This window comes from Gobio gobio (assembly GCF_949357685.1).
Source record: "Gobio gobio genome assembly, chromosome: 18".
In the NCBI taxonomy this organism is placed as follows: domain Eukaryota; kingdom Metazoa; phylum Chordata; class Actinopteri; order Cypriniformes; family Gobionidae; genus Gobio; species Gobio gobio.
Window position 1 is genome coordinate 32,469,992 of NC_137111.1, and position 13,920 is coordinate 32,483,911.

The window sequence follows — 13,920 nt, forward strand, 5'->3', positions numbered from 1 at the left end:
CAAAATCAGTGCAAATAATTTATAGTAATTTCCTTCTACCAATAGGGAAAAGTTTAACTGATGTTAAATTTGAGTTCTTTTTCAAAAGATTATATAATCTTAATTGAATTATCTATATATTCGAAGAAAATTATTCAGGTCAAGCTAAGGATCATCATGATTATTTTGTATTTATTTATTTTGTCATTTTTTCCAAACTTTTTTTTTAACCTTATTTTGGGACACAAAATAGCAATAAACTTAAAGAAAATTAAATAAACAAGCATTAAGCTCACTAATAATAATGTAATAATATATATTGATGAAATTCTAGGTTACAGGTTGCTAAAAAAAATTAAATCAAATTTTGTCTTTTTTTAAACTAGCTTTCATGCAATTATAATTTTATTTCAGATAATGGTGAACAATAACATATCTAATTGTTCTCTTCACAAAGAACATGCAATTGTATTTGTTTTTACTATTATTACTTTAAGTAACATAACTACCATTTGTGGTCTGTTTGTGAATTGCCTTATGGCAATTATGAGTTTTGTCTACAAATGTATAATTTTTTTGTACACGCCATTGTAACCATCCACTAAAATGGAACGGCTGATAGATTTTTCGGGATGAACGATTCAGGAAAGAAGTGAAGTGTTAAATATGTTTGTTAGATCAATTTGCTCAATGTTTGCTAAAGGCCCCAGTTAATCCCAGTCTGTTACTATGGTAACCGCATTAGCTGAACGCCTAAGCAACATCCTAATCTTTGAACATTCTCCTTTGGTTTTAGAGCCTGTAATATTGTTTGCGAATGTGCTGCTATAACATCAGCACATTTAGGTTTTATGTAATACTTTACAGTTACAAACCCAGAAGGCCTGATTTCATCTGGGCAGAAATGCCCTCTCATTGATCCCGTCAGCTCTGTCCTGGTGACAGCAGATAAGGCATTTAACATGTTTTTCTCACTGTTTCTTTCATTTTCTTATGAATGATGTTTACATATTGAACTCGAACCGGACAGAAAGGACTCTTTTTGATCTATTGTTTCGCTCGTGATTGTTTTAAGGTGCTCCTGCTGTTTGGAGTGAATCCAAACACATTGCTAGGAGAGACTGGAGAGCAGAGGGGCCGGACGAGGCTTAGCCATTAATTATTTAGCTGTGAAAGGGGAGGGAAAAGCAGGCACACTACTCAGGATTAGTGAAATACAAGCTTAGAAGAAAAGTTTCTCTCACTCATAACTAGTTGCTCCTGAGGATTCAGAGGGATTTTAGGTACATCATTTCAATCTGATGATTAATTTAGTTTTTTAATAAGTAAATCACATTTCATCTGAGGTACAGGAAGTCAAGATGTTTGCGGTCCATTTGCTGTCCTTTTACTTCTCAAAGCTCCAGGAGGATCAGATCAAGAAGGTAATTGTTCATGAACTGCTTGTTAAAATGTGTTTTTAGACAAACTTTCCATCAGAATATTATATTTTTGGTATCACTTTATTTACAGTCCTTTTCATATGTTATTATAGTAACTGGGTAATAACTAGGTACTAAACCTAACCTGAACCCATGTAGTTACCTTATATTACCCAGTACTTTCTTAGGTAAGTGCACATACTGTAAAATAAAGTGCAACCATATTTTCTACAAAATAATGCCCTGTATGCCATGATAAAGTTGCTTTAAGTTGTCTGATGTTCTGTTTTGTGTTTTTCTGCGCTGACAGTAAGAGTGTAACTCTATCAGTGTATTGTCAGATGCTGCTTAGTGTTGATGATGAATGTGATTTCACTATGGCCTGTGGAATCATTAACTCTTCTCACACATGCCGCTTGTGGGCAGATAACAGACAGCATGACTAGAAAGAGAGGACCTTGACCTCCTCATCTGCATTTATTAAACTGATTTTCATCTCAATGAAAGTTCACACCTTGTTGTGAGCTGTAATTTAAACAATGACTATTTTGTTGTAGCTTATTGGGCATTCGCCTCTTCTTTTTTATATGTATATCTTTAAGGTTTTTTTTTATTTAATCCCCCATTCTTTCAATAGTTTACTATGAAGTTATCTATTATACATTTCCAGTTAAAGGCTGGACACGCCTGCTCGCTCTTTATTATTATACTTTACTAAGTCATCAACGTGATAAAATGACACAAGTGGAAGGATGGGAATAGGGAGCAAAGGTACATCCTGGGATGCTTTTTAAGCTGTATTGAAGGAGCTCTAAAAACATTTTGCTAATGTTCCCATTAAATAATGAAAACATTATTTCTGAATGCTCGATTAACAATGTATAAATAAGGTTTTTGAGAACATTAAAGACCAGATACTTTGAACAAACATTCTATTAACATTACTGGAAGAAAGTTCAAGAGAACCTTGACAGAACATTAGCCAAAGTTCTGAGAACGTTCGCTGTGTTAGCTGGGATGTATGCTGGATACTTGTTTGTTTTTTCTTTATCCATTCAAATGCCTAATAAATACATTAAAATATACAGTGCCTGTCAAAAGTTTGGGAACATTACTTTTTTTTTTAAAAAGGAGTCTCTTAGGCTCACCAAGGCTGCATTATTTATTAAAATATAATGTAGAAATATTATGAAAAATTATTATTATTAAAATATAAAATTTATTTTAATGTTTTATTTTAAAAGTGACAGTATAGACATTTATATTTTATATATTAGATTTATATTTAATAAATGCTTAATTTAATAAATAATTGTAATAAACAATTACAATGTTCCTTTGAACTTTCTCATAAAAGAATCCTGAAAAAAAGATCACTAATTCCACAAAAATACTAAGCAGTTTTCACTGTTTTCAATGTTGATAATAATAAATGTTTCTTGAGCACTAAATCAACCTATTAGAATGATTTCTGAAGGATCATGTGACACTGACACATTTATTTTAAAATATATTCAAATTGAAAACAGTTATTTTAATTTGTAATAATATTGTTACATTTTACTGAATTTTTGATTACATAAATGTAGTTTTGGTGAGCATAAGAGACTTCTTTAAAACATTAAATAATTGTAATTTTCCAAACTTTTGACAGGTACTGTGTACATGAATAAATTGTTAGTTTCATAAAGAACACCAATATAGACATCATAGGGATAGAACATTTGTATGCAAAACTAAGTTTATGTGCAAGCCTTTGGATCAAATGTATGTCCACATGTTTTCCTGTCATTTTACAGCAGTATAATTTTTATCTCAAGAAACACACCTACATTATCTTTCACTATGTCATATAATTGCATGCATCACTGATAATATTAGTACTATTTTTTGCTAGGTCATTTTTATGTTGTCATTCCTTAAGAATTTGTTCATTTCATTTATAATAAAATTAAATAAGGCAACAGAAGAGCGCTCAAAGCTTGTAGTGTTTAATATAATTGTATTTTATCAACAGGTAGACCGATATCTGTATGCCATGCGCCTGTCAGATGAACAGCTGGCAGACATATCATCTCGGTTTCGGCTGGAGATGGAGAAAGGACTGTCAAATGAGAGCAACACTACGGCTGCAGTGAAGATGCTCCCGACCCATGTTTATTCAACACCCGATGGCTCAGGTGATTGACATGACGCATGGCCACTTCATGGTTACAACTGTAACCATTTTCACACAAGAAAAAGTTGTAGAACCACTGCATTTGAGTAATATCAAATAATTATAATCTGTTAATGTTTATGATATCTTTACATCTGTTCTGTTTCATGTTTCTCCTGCAGAGAAGGGCGAGTTTCTGGCACTGGATCTGGGGGGTTCAAAATTTAAAGTATTACAGGTGAAGGTTTCAGAAGATGGGAAGGGGAAAGTCCAGATGGAAAGTGAAACTTTTCCCATCCCTGAAGAGATCCTTAATGGCAGAGGAACAGAGGTGATTATTGCTTCACAAATATGAATTATAACAATAAGGAACCGATTGTAAGTTGTTTCCAGTATGATGTTAACAAGAAAATATTGAATAAACTTTGGTGTCAGTCTTTATAGAATTTATACAAATGCAAATATAGCAATTGCGTATTTATACATGCATTTTGCGTGTGCATTCCACATCTGAGTCACTGTAGATAATAACATGGATAAGGGGCAGATTATATCATATAAAATCTTTTTATTAAATGTGTTGAATGCCTGTCTTTTCTTGCAGCTTTTTGACCATGTGGCAGAATCTTTGAAGTCTTTTCTACAGAAACACCACATTAATCACAAAAGAAAACCTCTGGGCTTCACCTTTTCTTTCCCATGTGCACAGTCTAAAATAGATGAGGTACAACTGAACTCTGACATGTTTATATAAAATGTTATATTGCTGTTTTAATTGGATCTAGGTTATCAAGTCATTGAGATATTGAGTGGATTTTCTTATCAATAAACCACTGAAATGGAAGAGCAGACATTCATATCAGTTTATCTCCTCACTGACCCACTTTGTTTGTGTTGACACAGGGCGTCTTGCTGTCATGGTCAAAGAATTTCAAGGTGAGAGGTGTTCAAGGGACCAATGTGGTGCAGTCATTACGGAAAGCCATCCGTAAAGTTGAGGTATGAATGCCATTTTCTTTGCTCATCATTTCCAATTAACAAAATGAGAAAGTAGAAACCAACGGGTGCTACTCTAATTAGAAGTCATAACACAGTAGTCAGCTGGTATTGGTGAATGGTGTTCAGGACTTGCAATTGAGTGCTTAAAATTTCCCAAGCAAAAAAAGTTCCATTGTCTATTATCAATAATGTAGCAATGCATGAAGCACAGCTCACACAGTCGCATTGAAACCAAGCAGCTTTCCGTTTGCCAACACTGAAAATTCATGTGACGCTTGAAGCTGTTGCGCAATCTGCATGTGGAAATCACCCTCACATGAAATTCCAAATCTTGTGAATTCCTATTAAAAATGACTGGATTTTGCCTGCGAAAATTTGCAGAGCAGCAGTTCTCCACAGTTTACATTTTCTGTTGTCTGTGTGTGTGTGTGAAGGATGTTGACGTGGATGTCCTGGCTATGGTCAATGACACGGTGGGGGCCATGATGACCTGTGGATATGATGACCAGAACTGTGAGGTGGGGGTTATTATAGGTAAGACCACACTGGACACTTTTGGACTGGACAATTTTCTCACAATAGGTTTAAAATGAAATAAAAACACACACAAATTGTATTGCCTCATGAGGTAAAAGACCGCTAAAACTCATAAGAATCCTGCAAAAGTGAGAGGGCAAGAAAGCTGTCTCCTATAATAAGGACAATTAAAAGCTTGATTTATTGCCGCAATCTGTTTCTACAGGTACTGGCACTAATGCATGTTACATGGAGGAAATGCGACACATTGATCTCGTGGAAGGAGATGAAGGCAGGATGTGTATTAATACGGAATGGGGGGCATTTGGAGATGATGGTGTGCTTGATGATTTCATCACAAGTTTTGACCGTGAAATTGATGCCGCCTCAATTAATCCAGGAAAACAGCTGTAAGTCCTTATTGATGGGCAAGTCATAAGATTGCTTTAACACAGGGATGCCCAAATCAGGGCCCGTGGACCAAAGTTTGATTTGGCCCATCATATATCACAAGAAGGGCGAGAAAACATGCTATTGAAGCATACCTTCATTTATAATAATCTTTTTGCTTTATGTTTAATGCAACATTTACTTCCATCACTCTATCAATTTTTGTTTTTGACCCTTCATAGTAAAAGGTTTGGGCACCTCTGATTTATTCCATTCTTACTGAAGGTTATTCCCAAATGATGAGTGCGCTTATAACACCATTTTTTCCCCTCAAGTTTTGTAGTCTATGTATTACATTTGTAACTCTGTAACTTTGTAACCAGTTTTGAAAAGATGGTGAGTGGGATGTACATGGGTGAGCTTGTGAGACTCATCCTGCTGAAGATGGCCAAAAAGGGTCTACTGTTTCGTGGCCAAGTCAGTGATGCTCTCAGGACCAAAGGAACATTCCAGACCAACCATATCTGCTTGATTGAACAGTAAGATTCCATGCTCACAAGTATAAACTGATATTAGATGGGTTAAAATAAGCAATATACAGTATTTTTCTAGGTATGAGGAATCCTATGCCAACGTGATTATTTGAGAAGATTAGGAATTTTCCCAGCTAAAAAGACTTGAATTTTCATGCTGGCTTAATCTGCATTTTGGTGGTTTGTGATAATCTGGTGCATGTTTAGATGGGGGTTTAAATATACCTATAGACCTTATTCAGAGCAGCGCAATGACAGGTATGAAAGCGAGGCTGTGATGGATAGACTTACCTTGTTTTCAATGGCATCCGCTGTAAAAAGCTGTACAAAGCTCCTAGATCACTTATGATTATCCACGGCCCATTATGTCTGGAGTTTTTTGTCTAATGACATTTCTTGAAAAGATCATTTTGCAGTGTTTCGTCAGTAGAACAATCCAAAAACACATTAAATAAAGTAACAGTAAAACCCACTGAATAGTTGTATGTCAATCCTTCACATCCTCGCTTCCATTCCAGTAAAAATCAAAGATGGCACTACTGTGAATAAGGTCTATTCTAACTGAGGATGTTTCCAGGTATAAAGGCGGTTTGGAGAACACCAGGGAGATCCTGGAAGACCTGGGACTTAATCCCAGTGAGGACGACTGCATTGCTGTCCAGCATGTCTGCACCATTGTGTCCTTCAGATCAGCTAATCTGGTTGCTGCCGCTTTGGCTGCCATCTTGACACGGATCAGAGAAAACAAGAAGCTGAAGACCCTTCGGACCACTGTAGGAGTGGATGGGACGGTCTACCGAACACATCCACAGTACGTCAGTTCACTTTCACGCGTAAAACCTAAGGAGGTTTTTAGTATGAAATTGTATTGGAGAATTTGTTTTTTTTTAAAACCCACAATGTTTATTAATACTCGTATCTGTATTTTAAAGGTACCCCAAGAGGCTCCACAAGGTGGTCCGCCATCTGGTGTCAGACTGTCATGTCCGTTTTGTGCTGTCTGAAAGTGGCAGCGCAAAAGGTGCCGCTATGGTGACTGCAGTGGCTCAGCGATTAGCTTCTCAACGTAAGGAGATTGATGATACCCTGGCGGCCTTCGCCTTGAACTCCACTCAGCTCCAGGAAGTGAAGAAGAAGATGCATGTGGAGTTGGAACGAGGGTTAAAGAAAGACTCCCATCCCACCGCATCAGTCAAAATGCTGCCCACATATGTTTACAGGACTCCAGATGGGACAGGTAAAGGGAAACTGCCTACTTACAGCAATCATGTTATAAAATCTTTGGGGAATTTAGAGTTATTATTTATTGTTAGCACTTTTGTTATTTTTTATCACTATATTATATTATATTATATGTATTATATTATATTATACATTCCTTCTTTAAACTGCTTGTTCTATGGAGGGTTGAGGGGATGTTGGGAGACCTTTTTTTGTATATTCAGTAGAAAACAGAATAAATCTGAAGTCTGAACATGATGTTAATTGTTGATTGACTTTTTATACCATTAAATGTTGTTATTTTCACAGAAAGAGGAAAGTACCTTGCCTTGGATCTTGGTGGAACCAATTTCCGTGTGTTGGTGGTTAAGATTCGTACTGGTATGCGGAATTCAGTCCGGATGTACAACAAGATTTATGCCATCCCACTGGAGATCATGCAGGGTACAGGAGAGGAGGTGAAACACTATGAACAAAAACACAATCATTTTGGTGCAAATGAATACATTAGTATCACATATTTAACATCAATGTACTATATAGGGTCCAGAAATGTATCAGTACAAGGTTCACAAGGCATTTTAATCTGATTAAATTTTTTTTCCTCCAGTTGTTTGACCACATAGTTCAGTGTATCTCGGATTTCTTGGACTATATGGGTATGAAGAACACTCGTTTGCCTCTTGGCTTCACCTTCTCTTTCCCATGCAGTCAGACAGGTATTGATAAGGTAAAAAAAAAAGCATCTACCTTGGGTCACTTCAATTGTCAATATAATTATCGCAACAAGGGTTAGTTCTGTCATAATTACTCACCCTTATGTCATTCCAAACCCATAAGACTTTCGTTCATCATCGAAACATAAATGAAGACCTTTTTGAAGAAATCTGAGAGCTTTCTGTCCCTCTGTTGACAGCTACGCAACTACCATTTGACACTTCAAAAAGAGATCCTAAAACTAATCCATATGAATTGTGTGGTTTAGTTCAAATTTTCTGAAGAGACTCGTTCACTTTATATGATAAACAGACTGAATTTAGGCTTTTATTCACATATAACATTGACAGAAGCTCAACCGAATTTGCTTGACGCGCAAGAAAAAACCTCATTGGTTCTTGCGGAAGCTCAAATGTGCTGCATAACACAAGAATGAACCTCATTCGTTCTCGCACGTCAAGCGAACATCCTTGAGCTTCCGTTTTACCACAACTAATGTGTGGGTTGATGAATGTTTATGTGAATAAAAGTCTAAAAAATTTGGACTAAACCATTTAATTCATGAGCTTTTTGAAGCATCAAAGTGGTAGTTGTGTAGCTGTCAACAGAGGGACAGAGAGCTTTCAGATTTCATCATTTCAAATTTGCGTTTCAAAGATGAACGAAAGTCTTACAGGTTTGGAATGACATGAAGGTGAGTAATTAATGACAGAATTTTCCGTTTTCCTTTTAAAAACCTTAAAACAAACTGTTGAAGCACAGACAAATGCTACTCTCGATTGATCATCCTTCAATTATCATCTACTTGTTTAGGGAGATCTGGTCTGCTGGACGAAAGGCTTCAAAGCGACAGATTGTGAGGGCTATGATGTTGTGGATATGCTGAGAGAGGCCATCAAAAGACGAAATGTGAGGGGAAAGCAAACATCAAGTAGTTTTTGAAGTGACACTCATCCACTTACAGAGAAGCACCATCATCAATATTAATGTTCCATTTTCATATAATCAGAGTATTCAGACTTCAATTCTTATTCTTTTTTATAAATAATTATATGGTAGCTTATAATCCTCTTATTTGAATTAAACTATTTAGTGCTACTGATATTTGTATTGCGAGGTTATGATTTAATTTGTGCTTTTTTAGGAATTTGACCTTGATATTGTTGCTATAGTGAATGACACAGTTGGCACAATGATGACATGTGCATATGAGGACCCTAAATGTCAGATCGGTCTTATTGCTGGTAAGTCTTAATGTATTTCCGAGGTTTTTCCTTGGTATTTCAGTAAAGCTGTATGGTAACTGACAACCTCACTGCTGATTAAAAACCAACACATGCAAAAAAGAAGCATTACAGAATGCAACATTTCAACACATGTACGATTCTTAACTCTGCAGGAACGGGCAGCAATGTGTGTTACATGGAGGAGATGAAGAACATCGAGCTTGTGGAGGGTGATGGAGGGCAGATGTGTGTAAACACTGAGTGGGGTGGATTTGGAGAAAATAATAATATTGAGGACATTCGGACCAGATATGACCGAGAGGTGGACGGAGGTTCGCTCAATGCAGGAAAACAAAGGTAAAGATTACCATTTTTAGGCAGTGATATTATTTTCTGATGGTAATCTGAACAGCAGGTTTTCTGCAGTTGTCCACATGGAGGCAGTATACTATTAAGATTTCCTCAAAGCAAAGCAACCTGTTGTAATGAACTGTGCCAAAAGCAAAAATAAGCAAAAATATGATGCCATCTTTGTAAAATATTATAGTTTATTTATTGATTTTAAATCATATTTTTATAAAAATATAAATAATAATTTATTATTTTTAGTAATATTATTAATAAGAATAAGTATTTATATAAAATAAATAAGCCTTGACAATGTGTCAGGTTTTCCAAATATGATCTAATGTGTTGTCCTCTCATTTACAGGTTTGAAAAGATGACCAGTGGGATGTATTTGGGAGAGATTGTAAGGCAGATTCTCATTGATCTCACAAAACGTGGTCTTCTGTTTCGTGGCCGCATCACAGAGAGACTGAAGACCAAAGGCATCTTTGAGACCAAGTTCCTCTCACAGATTGAGAGGTACATTAACCATTGACATTTCGGTCACATGAAATCTTTGGGCATCTACTGTCATTTTTAACTTGACCAAAATCTCATAATAAAGGTGCACTCAGTAACTTATTTATGGTCTTATTCATATATTCAGTGCTGGGTAGCAAGTGATTATACATGTAATCTGGATTATGTAATCAGATTCCAAAAATTAAGACTACAGTTACTGCATGTTATTTTCACAACGGCAGTATTTTTCATAATTTATTGATTCTCCCTACTACTTTTTTATCTTTTAAATGTTCCCTTCTAAAAAAAATAATACTTGACAAATACTTGAGTAAAAGTAAAAGTACTACTGGTCAAATATTACTCAGTTACAAGTTGTAAAAACAATGTAATGTAACACAATGTACTTTATTTGACTCATGCTTTGGCTTCTTCCATTTGCTTAGTGACCGTTTAGCACTACTGCAAGTGAGGAGCATTCTGCAGAGTCTGGGCTTAGACGGCACATGTGATGACAGTATTATTGTGAAGGAAGTGTGTGGAGCCGTTTCCCGCCGAGCAGCTCAGCTCTGTGGTGCAGGAATGGCTGCTATCGTAGACAAAATCCGAGAGAACCGTGGCCTAGAGCATTTGGAGATTACTGTGGGAGTGGACGGCACCCTTTACAAGTTACATCCACAGTAAGTAAAGATAAGCGGAACATTTACTTGCATTTGATCAGTGTTGGATACATATCCTAAACTTGACATGTCGCTTTTCGTGACAGCTTCTCCACGATCTTAAAGGACACTGTCAGAGAGCTCGCTCCGAATTGTAAGGTGGATTTCATCCTATCAGAGGATGGCAGTGGGAAAGGGGCGGCCCTGATCACGGCTGTAGCACAACAGGATCATAGAGAAACAAGAACCTCGCTAGATGCTCGGTCTGGGTTTTTCTGAGGGCTGCTTTTGTTGTTTTAAGAGTACAGGGTTTCTATAAGTAATTACATAGATTTATCAAATGATGATGCTCATGAAATCTCAGTTGTTTGCTGCTTGCATGTAAAATTATATCTATTTTTTGCATTGCATTTCAAAATAAGTGCATTCAGGGACATTGCCAGGGAGATGTTCATTTAATACTTTTTTGTTGTTATTATTTTTAATGTATTAATTAGTGCAATAAACATTACTTTCACTGTGCATCGTTTCACTCTCACTGTACATTGGCTCTTTGAAGGCCTTCTTTCTTGTTGTCCTTTTGTTCAGACTCAGTGAGCAGTTTGCATGGGCAGTCAGAGTGAAAGACTCACAGAGGCCAAACTAAAGGGGACTAAAGGGGGCGGTGGCTGTGTGCAATGGAATGTCATGACAGTATGTTGCTCTAGTGCTCTGTGATGCTGTCTGAGAAGCTTGGAGACCAAACACCCATATTAAGTCATTTATGATGTTGCAAAGGATTTCTATTTCAAATAAAGTCTGTTTTTTCTATTAGCCTAATCAAATAATCCTGTGTTTTTTTTAGCAGTTTCCACAAAAATATTAAGCAACACAACATTAATAATAAGAATAAATGTTTCTAGAGTGGGCTGCATGCCTAGGTGCTTGATTTTATACACCTGTGGCCATGGAAATGATTGGAACACCTGAATTCAATTATTTGAAGGGCAATACTTTTGGCAATATACCCCCGGTTTCACAGACAATGCTTAAGCTAATCCTAGACTAAAATGCATGTTTGAGCTATTTTAACTGAAAGAATCTTGCACTGACAAATCTTAAAATATGTCAGTGGCATTGTTTTGTCTCAAGATGCACACCAGTAATGTTTTTTTCTTGGGCACGTTTATAAAAGTTACTTAAATGTCCTAATTGAACTAAGGCCTAATCCTGGCTTAGTCTAAGCCCTGTCTGTGAAACCGGGCCCTTGTGTATTTTACCAAAGTCTGTCAACCGACTACAGCAAAGTTGTAAAAACACCACATATCTATACTATATCACTATGTAGGTTTGAAATATATTTGACAGATTTTCAAAAGGTGATTCAGGGCATTTACACATCTGAAAGTCCGCACCAAGGTCCGAACCGAAGAAGTTCATGTTTTGATACATTTTATACATTTGGTTAGTTTTGGTTTGGTTTCACATTGCAATTATGCGAGCGGACTAAAGAACTTTACATGACATACGTCCTCTCATCATCATCTATGTGGACTGCATCTTGACATTGGTTTGTAAACGGACGTGCGTCTGACGTCAGCGTCTTTGACAAGAATGAATGAACGGACGCATATTGTTGCAACTAGTGAACAGTGCGCATTGCTTGACTGTTTCTTTTCGTTTCGAATTGTTTCGTTTAAAAGTGGACATTTCAAGCTTTCTATACACATATTTCTCATGTCTGTGAGGCAAGTAGCCTCCTGAGTTTCAGTTTATTTATGAGGCGCGAAGCAAAGCATGTGATCGTTCCCGCGCCTCTATGTCACGATTGTTGTCTGCTATAGACTATTTGCTTCTTATTTATTAAATCCAGGCAATTATCTGATTAAATGTTGTTTCAAATTAAGATACAATTTATACAAAACGAAATTCACTTTAAATAAAGGATTTCTACAAAACAAAACTTAATGAAGTGGTCCAAATCATTTCTGACCTGTCTTCTGACATATTGCGCATCTTTTCACTTTTCATAATCAATATAGCCTAGATGAAATTTAAAAATAACATTATAATATTTAAACATAAACAGGAACTTCCTGTAAATGGTCTGAAAGTCCGAACCATACAGAAAATGCTTTCACACTAGACCCGAACCGAACCTTTGTTCAGTTTGATCCGGACTGAGACTACCTCTTTTCGTCAGACTAAATTTCATCTGTTTGGACCGTGGTATGGGGGAGGTTTCACACCCGAGGTTTCATACTCACCCTTAAAGAAAATGTATGTAAGATTGTGGCCAAAACTGGTACTGCAATCACTTTCAAATTACTGTAGAGCGGTGTATCCCCTCTCCCCCTCCCCCTGACTCGAGGTTGCCAGATAGGTTGCAGGATCCAGCAGGAACGTAGGCTATTACAAGGAGCTTCCAATGGCAAGTGACGAGTCCTACACAGCAAGTTTTTTTTTTCATTGTCACAACGTTTTTCTGATTCATAACAAGGTCTTTTAGGTTTCGTAAAGTTTAATTTTTTATCCAAAAAGTTTGTAGCTGCAGCTGTGGTAACTAGAGCAGAGCTGGCAACCCGGATGCCGAAACACTACTGACTTTGTGATTGGTAGATAGGTGGAGGGTGGCGCTTCAGGCCAAAACACAACATGTCAACATCAACATCAGTTGAGGGCTGCAACTTCACTTTTTAAATGACAATATCCTGGCCGGACTACTGTTGTCAGTGATATAAGTATTTGAAATTAACATGACTGCTTAATGTCTAGTGACATATCAGGGCGATTTTATGATTAATTGAAATACATTTCTTACATACAGTTCCTTTAAGCCATCCTAGGTGTATATGACATTCTTCTTTCAGGCGAATAAAATCGGAGTTATATAAAAAATGTCCTGGCTCTTCCAAGCTTTATAATGGCAGTGACTGTTGGGTCATTTTTTAAGTCCATAAAAGTGCATCTATCCATCATATAACTGCTCCACGCGGCTCCAGGGGTTAATGAAGGCCTTCTGAAGCGAAGCATTTGCGTAGGAAATATATCCATATTTAAAACTTTATGAAGTAAATGATCTAGCTTCCGGCGAATTGCCTTCCATATTCAATTTACGGAAAGTGTAGTGACTCTTGCAGTTCAAAATGCTTACGCTACGCCTGACGACATTGCACACCAGTTACGCTCGTAACTTAAATATGTATATTTTTCTTACTGAAATGCTTTGCTGCAGAAGGCCTTTATTAACCCCCCAGAGCCGTGTGGAGCAGT

The 13,920-nt window shown here is 36.7% G+C and overlaps 1 protein-coding gene across 1 annotated transcript; it reads left to right on the plus strand.

Annotated features, from left to right (window-relative positions):
* Positions 1-1,177: 1,177 nt before the first annotated feature.
* Positions 1,178-12,601, plus strand: hkdc1 (hexokinase domain containing 1). The gene is made up of 18 exons (XM_079843070.1): positions 1,178-1,403; positions 3,418-3,580; positions 3,741-3,889; positions 4,163-4,282; positions 4,462-4,557; positions 4,992-5,091; positions 5,300-5,483; positions 5,847-6,002; positions 6,574-6,807; positions 6,929-7,233; positions 7,527-7,675; positions 7,828-7,947; positions 8,748-8,843; positions 9,079-9,178; positions 9,334-9,517; positions 9,872-10,027; positions 10,456-10,689; positions 10,776-12,601. Exons 1-18 carry the CDS (start codon positions 1,341-1,343, stop codon positions 10,945-10,947), a joined length of 2,781 nt encoding a protein of 926 aa, XP_079699196.1. The 5' UTR covers positions 1,178-1,340; the 3' UTR covers positions 10,948-12,601.
* The last annotated feature ends 1,319 nt before the right edge of the window (positions 12,602-13,920 follow it).